Below are 9,256 nucleotides of genomic sequence, written 5' to 3' on the forward strand. Positions count from 1 at the left end.
GATGGGGTTTCACCGTGTTGGCCACGCTGATCTCAAATGTCTGACCTCAAGTGATCCACCCACCTCAGCCTCCCAAAGTGCTGGGATTACAGCGTGAGCCACTGCACCCAGACGGGACTTGTTTCAAATACTACAGATTTGCTGTTCTCAAAGAGTTACATTCATTTCTTGAATAAATGTTTCTTAATTTGCTATATAACTCTAGCACCATTTCCAGAGACATTAAATGTTTGCATTTGTGTTGGTTAGCATATTTGTTAGCTTTTTTCAAGGGGTATCACTACCTGGTTCATGTATGTTTTTAATAATTTATTTTTCTAATAGAGATGGAATCTCACTTTGTTGCCCAGGTTGGTCTTGAACTCCCGGGCTCAGGAGATCTTCCTGCCTTGGCCTCCCAAAGTGCTGAAGTTACAGGAGTGCCACCATGCCCGGCCTTTTAAGTATTTTCACCACTTTCACTGGGGAATCTACAGGGCACTTCTCACTATAATCATGCAAGTCCCTCCTTGTTATTGCTCAAACTTTTAACTTTATTATTCATTTGAATAAATAAATAAATACACGGGGTCTTGCTCTGTTGCCCAGGCTGGAGTGCAGTGATGTGATCATGAGTCACTGCAGCCTCAACCTCCTGCACTCAAGTGCTTCTCCCACTTTGGCCTCCCAAGTAGCTGGGACGACAGGCATGTGCCACAACGCCCCCCTAGTTTTTTTACTTTTTATAGAGACAAAGTTTCTCACCATGTTGCCCAGGCCGGTCTCGAACTTCTGAGTTCAAGTGATCCACCTGCCTTGGCCTCCCAACGTCTTGGGATCACAGGCCTGAGCCACCACACCTGGTGACTGTAGGACTAATATTGTTTACTTTGAGGACATGTATGTAATGGGTTTTATCTGATAGAGAATATCAAAAAGTGAGATTTATTTTTCCCTGTCTTTGCTTTTTTTGTTGTTGTTTTATATTTTCTGTTTTTCTGTCTCTGCAATGTCTTGCCATATTTCCTGTAATGCACATGACATTCCGGTTTGATGTTTATTCAATAAAGGGCTTTCCGGGTTGGGAACAGATTTTGTTTTGAATTCTGTTTTCCCAGATGAGTGATGACACCCAAGCACATTCTCTTACCACTTTCTTCTCTATCTATTCCACTGAGCACTTAGTATTACCCTAAATCATCTTGCTATATATGGTGAGGTTTTCTGGATTCAGATTCTGTTTTCAATTACATATATATCTTATTTATTATTTATTATTGAGCAGAGTCTCACTCTGTAATACAGGGTGGAGTGCAGTGCCATGATCTCAGCTCACTGCAACCTCTGCTCCCTTCAGGTTCAAGTGACTCTCCTGCCTCAGCCTCTCGAACAGGTGAGATGACAGGCATGCGCTACCACACCTGGCTAGTTTTTGTATTTTCAGTAAAGATGTGGTTTTGCCCTGTTGGCCGGGCTGGTCTCGAACTGCTGACCTCAAGTGATCTGCCCCCCTTAGGCCTCCCAAAGTGCTGGAATTAGAGGCGTGAGCCACCACGCCAGGCCATCTATTGCAAGATCTGTTCCCTGTCTAAAATAATTCAATTCTAAATGTTTTCGAAACTTCTGTGCTTGCTAAACAAATAAATACGTGGGCTGATGTTACGATCTGAGGCAAAAACCACAATTGATGTAAGGGTCCAACAAATATTCAGCAAGTAGGAGGAGAGGGGTAAGTGAGCTGGGCTCCTGGCGCCCTGGCTGTGAGCAGGCACAGCCACGGGCTTCAGTTTAAAAAAACATTTAAATTTGAATTCTTATAGACAGGAAACAAGTGTTGCGGAAATATAATTGAAAACCTGGCGTGGTGGCTCACGCCTGTAATCCCAGCAATTTGGGAGGCGGAGGCAGGCAGATCACTTGAGGTCAGCAGTTCAAGACCAGCCTGACCAACAGGGCGAAACCCCGTCTCTACTAAAAATACACCCAGCGGTGACCCTGGAGAGTGGCTGGAATCAGCAGTGACCTTGAAGCAGGGTGGGTTAGGGTCGCAGGCTGCACCGGGCTCCACCGCATCAGGAGTGGCGTGTATGTTCATTACCACGTGCATCGCGGGTCCTTCCTAGTTCACGCATGCGCACCCCGTGGATGTTTGCGATGTTCATTCCCTCTGGTCCGCTCCCATCACCGCCTCTCTGCACCCTCTGTATCCTTCCTTCTCGGGACTCACCCCTAGAACTCGCTTTCAGCCTCCCGCCCCTGTCGCGGCAACGCTCCACTTCCGGCCCGGTCCTGACCCAGACCTTGAGCGGAGGTTCCCATTTCTGTCTTTTCTATTGGGCGTGCTTGCGATGACGTCAGGAATTTCAGCCAATGGGAGCCAAGCAGGAAGTACCGCTCTGCGCGGGAGGCGCCAGGTATAAAAGGAGGCCGCGCAGCCCGTGCTGCTCACTCTCGACGCCGCGGATCCAGGAGACTGTTTACGTTGGTGCCTCGGTGAGGCCGCTGGACGAGCGGGCCTGGGGGCGCCCCTGCTGGAAGGTGACCCCCAAGCCCTTTCAGGACCCTGTGAACGGGAACAGCCATCCAGAGAGCTCAGGAAGGCGTCCGCGCCCTCACCTCTGATCCCCATGAGCTCCCAGGGAGCTGCGGTCCCGCCGGGCAGAGCTCAGCCTGCAGGCGAAGCGGGTGAGAGCCGGAGCCCGAGAAAGGACGCGGAGCAGGCGGGGGGGGGGGGGGGGGGGGAGAGGAGCCGGGGTCGGGGGCACAGAAGGCACCTCTGCTGACTCCTCACCTCCCTCTCCTCCTCCCCAATCCTCTCCGTTCCTCCCCACTGTTCCCTTCCTCCCTCTCCCTCTCCCTCCTTCCCACTCCCATTCTTCTCTCACCCCTCCCTCTCCTCCCCTTCCTTTCTCTCTGCCTCTTCCTCACCTCCCCCTCCCCCTCCCTCCCTTACCTCCCCTCCCCCCTCCCTCACTTACCTTCCCCTCCCCCTCTCTCTCCCCCACTCTCTCCTCTCCCCCCTCCCCTCCCCGTTACCTTCCCCTCCCCCCTTACCTTCCCCTCCCCTCTCCCACTCTCTCCCTTCTGCCTCCCTGTCTTCCTCCTCTCTCTCTCCCCCTTTTCTTCCCCTCCCTTCCCCTCTCCGTCCCTTACCTTAATATATTTCCTCTTCCCCTCACCTCCCCTTCCCCTCTCCCTCCCTCGCCGCTTCCTCCCCGTCTCCCACTCTCTCCCTCTCTCCCTTCTGCCTCCCTGTCTTCCCCTCCCCCCTCTTTCTCTCCTCCTCTTCTCACCTCTCCCTCCTCTACTCTTTCCCTCTACTGTTCTTCCTCTTCCTCCCTTCCACTGTATCTCTCTCTCTTCTTCTCACCTCTGTCTCTCCCCCTCCTCTTCTACTGTTCGCCCCCCCTTTCTCTCTCCTTTTCCTTCCCTTCCCTCCCCTTCCCTCTCTCCCTCCCACTCCCCTCTTTCAGTGACTGCAGCAAGCCAGACAGCCCAGCAGCCCCGCAACCCAACCGTGTGAGCGCCTTGGGTTTGGTATCCGGATAAGGAAGGGAGGTGGGATGCGGGGATGAAGGACAGGCGTGCTAGCTCCTGCGACCCAGAACTGTCCTGAGGAATGTAGGGTACGGATGCAGTGAAACAGGGACGGGAGCATTGGGGTCCCTGGCTTTCCCTCCACCTCCCCTACCTCCCAAGCTGAGGCTCTTTTCTTCGTCTTCTGTCAGGCGGCGCCTCACAATCGATGACTTTGAAATCGGGCGTCCCCTGGGCAAGGGGAAATTTGGGAATGTGTACCTGGCTCGGCTCAAGGAAAGCCACTTCATCGTGGCCCTGAAGGTTCTTTTCAAGTCGCAGTTAGAGAAGGAGGGACTGGAGCACCAGCTGCGCCGGGAAATTGAGATCCAGGCGCATCTACAGTAAGGACAATCCGTGCTTCCTCTTTCATCTTTGACGTCTGAGCCCCGCATTTGCCCCGAACTCTAACCCCAACTAAACCCTTCACGTCTACCTCCAAGACTTTTTTCTGCAGTTCGTTCCATTTACGCTACCTAGAGCTCCCACCCTGGGGCAGACACCCGAATCCTGGTTCCTGTCCTCTGTTCTCCCCTCACTCGCTCCCAGATAGGGCTGTGGTGATTCTCGTCCCAGCATAATTTGCCGTTTGTGTGACCAAGCAGTGACAGTGGCATCACGTGATAGGGAGAGATCTCTCATCCATTCGTCCTTCAGACACCCCAATATCCTACGCCTGTATAACTACTTCCATGATGCGCGCCGCGTGGATAGGGAGAAATCTCACTCTTCCATTCGTCCTTCAGACACCCCAATATCCTACGCCTGTATAACTACTTCCATGACGCGCGCCGCGTGTTCCTGATTCTGGAATATGCTCCGAGGGGTGAGCTGTACAAGGAGCTGCAGAAAAGCGAGAAATTAGATGAACAGCGCACAGTCACGGTGAGATGGGGGACTGCAGGCTCTGGGGTGTAAGAGTTTATTGTGGGCTGGCTGGCATGAGGGGCCAGATTGCCCTTTGTATTTTTATTTTTTATTTATTTATCATTATTTTTTTTTTTTTTTTTTGAGAAGGAGTTTCGCTTTTGTTACCCAGGCTGGAGTGCAATGGCGCGATCTCGGCTCACCGCAACCTCCGCCTCCTGGGTTCAGGCAATTCTCCTGCCTCAGCCTCCTGAGTAGCTGGGATTACAGGCGCGCACCACCATGCCCAGCTGATTTTTTGTATCTTTAGTAGAGACGGGGTTTCACCATGTTGACCAGGATGGTCTCGATCTGTTGACCTCGTGATCCACCCGCCTCGGCCTCCCAAAGTGCTGGGATTACAGGCGTGAGCCGCCGCGCCCGGCCATAGGTTTGGATTCTTGGGTTGTAAGCAGCAGAATCTAAGTCCGCTGCCTTATGTAAAGAAACGTATTGAAAGACTCTGAAGGAGTTCACTGAATACGTGGATACAGCCGGCTTAGAGATAGGTACAAAGAGATTTCTAGAGGGTTCCAGAAAGGGAAGCACTGCAGTGATCTTCCCAGCAGTAATGGTCCACTTAGCTTGTTCTGTCAGGTTGGATGGCCTTCTGTCTTTCCTCCCATTTCTGTGTTCATTTCCTCGGGCCTCAAGTCCTGTGAGAGATCATCTGAGTGGCTCAGGGTGGGTTCTGTGTCTGGCTCCTTGCTGTACTAGGACAATAGGGAGGATCTGTGTCCATTTTACCATCGTCCTCTAAGACCACACAAAAAGGAGAGGAAATCCACCCCCCACGCCCCACACACCAGGATCTATAGTACAATTTTAAAAGGAGGAAATAGAGTTCATGGGTTGTATGAGTCCAGTGCAGTCGTACAATTCATGATGAGTTTTCCACCCCAGACCGAAACTGTGGCAGGCTTCACTTCCAGGTTGCCCTTTCTGTGCACCCACAGATAATAGAGGAGTTGGCAGATGCCCTGACCTACTGCCATGAGAAGAAAGTGATTCACAGAGATATTAAGCCAGAGAACCTGCTGCTGGGGTTCAGGGGTGAGGTGAAGATCGCAGATTTTGGCTGGTCTGTGCACACCCCCTCCCTGAGGTAGGTCAGGTAGTGGTGGGGGAGGGGAGTTCTCAGTAACAGTTAAGAATGATTCAATGTATTGTATTTCACATGTCCTCATGCAAAACTTAGATACAAACGTGGGGGTTGTATTGGAATACTGCCTTTTTCTTTTTTTTCTTTTTGAGACAGAGTCTCTTTCACCCAGGCTGGAGTGCAGTGGTGCAATCTAAGCCTCCCAGGTTAAAGCAGTTCTCCTGCCTCAGCCTCCCAAGTAGCTGGGATTATGGGCATGTGCTGCCACACCCAGGTAATTTTTGTAATTTTAGTAGAGACAGGGTTTTGCCATGTTAACCAGGCTGGTCTCGAACTCCTAACCTCAGGTGATCGATCCACCTCGGCCTCCCAGAGTGCTGGGATTACAGGCGTGAGCCACCACCACGCCTGGTTGGAATACTGCCTTTTTCTTCTCTTTTTTTGAGACGGAGTTTTGCTCTTGTTGCCAAGGCTGGAGTGCAGTGGTGCAGTCTCAACTCACTGCAACCTCTACCTCCCGGGTTCAAGCGATTCTCCCACTTCAACCTTCCAAGTAGCTGGGATTACAGGCAGGGGCCACCACACCCGGCTAATTTAGTGTTTTTAGTAAAGACAGGGTTTCACCGTGTTGGTCAGGCTGGTGTCGAACTCCTGACCTCAGGTGATCCACCCACCTTGGCCTCCCAAAATGCTGGGATTACAGGCGTGAGCCGCCGCACCTGGCCAGTAGGTAACTATATCAGTAGGTTTGCATGTAAATAAAGTCATCGCTCCATAATTCCAGGAGTGTATTTTTCCACATGAATAATTTTCATACAGAAATTTTCTTAACATAATTACTTGGTTCGTGTTGATACAACATCAGTTTGTTCTAGATCTTTCTTAACGCTGAGACTGTTCTTGTGAAAACATTCTAGAGCATGAGCTAAATCACTGTATGAATAATCCAGAATAGGGATTCATTAACAGTAGGTCCCAGTACTCAGCTTCTACACACCATGGTCCATGTTAAAAATTTGTCTCTCAAAACCCCTGTGCTTGGGGGAGACTTTGCAGGATGTCCTAGGGTCTCTATGTCTCAGTGAAAGCTGGGGAAGGAGTTCCCTCACCCTGGGCCTCTGCTTAATGCTCCCTTTTCTGCCTTCCTCCAGGAGAAAGACAATGTGTGGGACACTGGACTACTTGCCCCCGGAAATGATTGAGGGGAGAACGTACGACGAAAAGGTGGATTTGTGGTGCATGGGGGTGCTTTGCTATGAGCTGCTCGTCGGATACCCACCTTTTGAGAGCACCTCCCACAGTGAGACTTACAGACGCATCCTCAAGGTGGGACAGTCACCTTTGGGCATTCATGGGGGAGTCGGCCAGTGATGCCTGCCGGGCTGTGGGAACTGGAGCACACACACAGGTTGTCTACTGTGGTCCAGAACGGTGTCTTAAAAAGACTCAAGAGGGAGAACACTGACCAAAGAAATTAACCAGATTTCTCTCTTTTTTCCTGGCCTCATCAGGTGGATGTGAGGTTTCCACCGTCAATGCCTGTGGGGGCCCAGGACTTGATTTCCAAGCTTCTCAGATACCAGCCCTTGGAGCGACTGCCCCTGGCTCAGATCCTGAAGCATCCCTGGGTTCAGGCCTACTCCCGAAGGGTGCTGCCTCCTTGTGCTCAGGTGGCTTCCTGAGCCCTGTCTGCTTCTGTTTGTGTTTGCTCAGGGAGATCTCCTAGCTCTGCCACCTCCTTTGTCTTTATTCTTTTCTCTTTTAAGATGTAAGATGCTAGTTAGTTAATAAAAGCTGAATCATTTTGTACCAGCTCCTCATAGTTGTGAACAAATACCCAGTATGTGACTGGGTAGAATCTTTTTTTTTTGTGGGAAATCTTTCCCATGAGAACTGCCCAAGGTTGTTCTCCCTGCTGCCCCCCTCCTTCCACCCTGGAAATGCTAACTTGATTCTCCTTGAAAACTCTTGCCTACTTTCAGGTCAGGCACGGTGGCTCACGTCTGTAATTGTAGCACTTTGGAAGCCCGAGGCAGGTAGAACACTTGAGGTCAGGAGTTCAAGACCAGCCTGGCCAACATGGTAAAACCCTGTCTCTACTAAAAATAGAAAAATTGGCCAGGCATCGTGGCAGGTGCCTATAACCATAGCTACTCAGGAGGCAGAGGCTACGGTGAGCTGAGACCGTGCCATTGCACTCCAGCCTGGGAGACAGAATGAGACAGTATCTCAGACAACAAAAACCCTCTTGTCTTCTTTCTACACATAAATGCCCTGAGGGTATATAACCTGCTATGTATCACAGTGGCTCCTCGATCCAACGTATTTCTCCAAGTTTTCAGCAGTACGCCATTTGTAAAGTGACTGTCATCAACCCAAAAGTCCACTCTCTTTTTATGGACATCAGTATGCTGCTGTCTTAGAAGTACAGTGTTTCTCTGCATTGACAATGAAGGCTCTGTAACAACAGAACACGGTGTCCACTGCACCTCAGTGCAACCAATTCTCACATGAACACTGGCAACTCTGTGTGTGTCACACACTGATCACATTCGAGGAAGTCATCCCTCATAATAAATACCACGTCACCTCTTTTTAAATCATCCCATGCTGCAGTTTGGGGAGTGGCCTTCCAGCCTTCTGTAACTTCCGTGCCAGCTGCCCCCTGTGCCCATTATAAACTGTACCACAGCAAGCATCTAGACCCCTCAGCTGTAAGCTCAAATATGTTTTTGGATCAATGCAGTCAGTTACAGCAGGATTTCTTCGGACTTTACTTGTCAAGCACTTTATATGGAGTTTGTCTTGTTAATGCTACTTCTGTCACTGTGTTCCACACAAGCTCCCCATTGTGAAATGTCCAGCAGTCGCAGGAATGATTTCTGTTAGGACCAGACCGACGACTCAGGTATAAATGATTCAGCCACTTCACTCAGATGAACAGCTCCCATTATGGCAGACCTGCCAGTTAAATACTCCAGGACATCGGTTCATGGTTTTTAAGCTGCACATTCGGTATTTACGTGTCTTTTGGTTTGTTTTTTCTTCCTTTTACCTGCGTGAGGAGACATAGTGCTTGCTTCTACATGCTTTTCTTCATCCTATCGGTTTTCCTGAGTTAACATTTCAAAAACTTGGCAATTTCTGATGAATTAACCAGTTCATACATATAAACTCTGCTATTTACACACTTGAGTTGCTGGAAAAGGACATCACTGGGCAATTTTTTGGCAATTAAGTAAGGACAGAAAAATCACTAGGGCCTCAGCACTGATCACCAGATGATATATGTTTAAATAATGAAAACTCTCTGACATAGTTTACACGAGGGATTTAAAAGTGTCTCCAGGCCAGGTGTGGTGGTTTATACTTGTAATCCCAGCACTCTGGGAGGCGGAGGCAGGCAGATCATTTGAGATCAGGAGTTCGAGACCAGCCTGACCAATATGGTGAAAACCCATCTCGAAAAAATAACAAAACTTAACTGGGCATGGTAGCTTGTGCCTGTAATCCCAGCTACTCATGAGACAGGCAGGAGAATCGCTTGAACCTGGGAGGCAGAGGTTGCAGTGAGCTGAGACTGCACCACTGCACTCCAGCTTGCGTGACAGAGTGAAACTCTGTCTCAAAAAAAAAAAAGTGTCTCCAGTATCTATATAGCTTTCCTCACCTGGACTGATTCCAGACATTCTG

At 49.9% G+C, this 9,256-nt stretch overlaps 1 protein-coding gene across 1 annotated transcript; it reads left to right on the plus strand.

Moving 5' to 3' along the window:
• The first annotated feature begins 2,426 nt into the window (after positions 1-2,426).
• AURKC (aurora kinase C) lies at positions 2,427-7,376 on the plus strand. Its single transcript, XM_035287005.3, has 7 exons — positions 2,427-2,664; positions 3,453-3,498; positions 3,708-3,899; positions 4,302-4,440; positions 5,418-5,566; positions 6,715-6,889; positions 7,075-7,376. The coding sequence occupies exons 1-7, from the start codon at positions 2,607-2,609 to the stop codon at positions 7,243-7,245; spliced, it is 930 nt and encodes a 309-aa protein (XP_035142896.2). The 5' UTR covers positions 2,427-2,606; the 3' UTR covers positions 7,246-7,376.
• Positions 7,377-9,256: the final 1,880 nt, after the last annotated feature.

Source organism: Callithrix jacchus, chromosome 22 (genome assembly GCF_049354715.1).
Source record: "Callithrix jacchus isolate 240 chromosome 22, calJac240_pri, whole genome shotgun sequence".
Taxonomy (NCBI): Eukaryota; Metazoa; Chordata; class Mammalia; order Primates; family Cebidae; genus Callithrix; species Callithrix jacchus.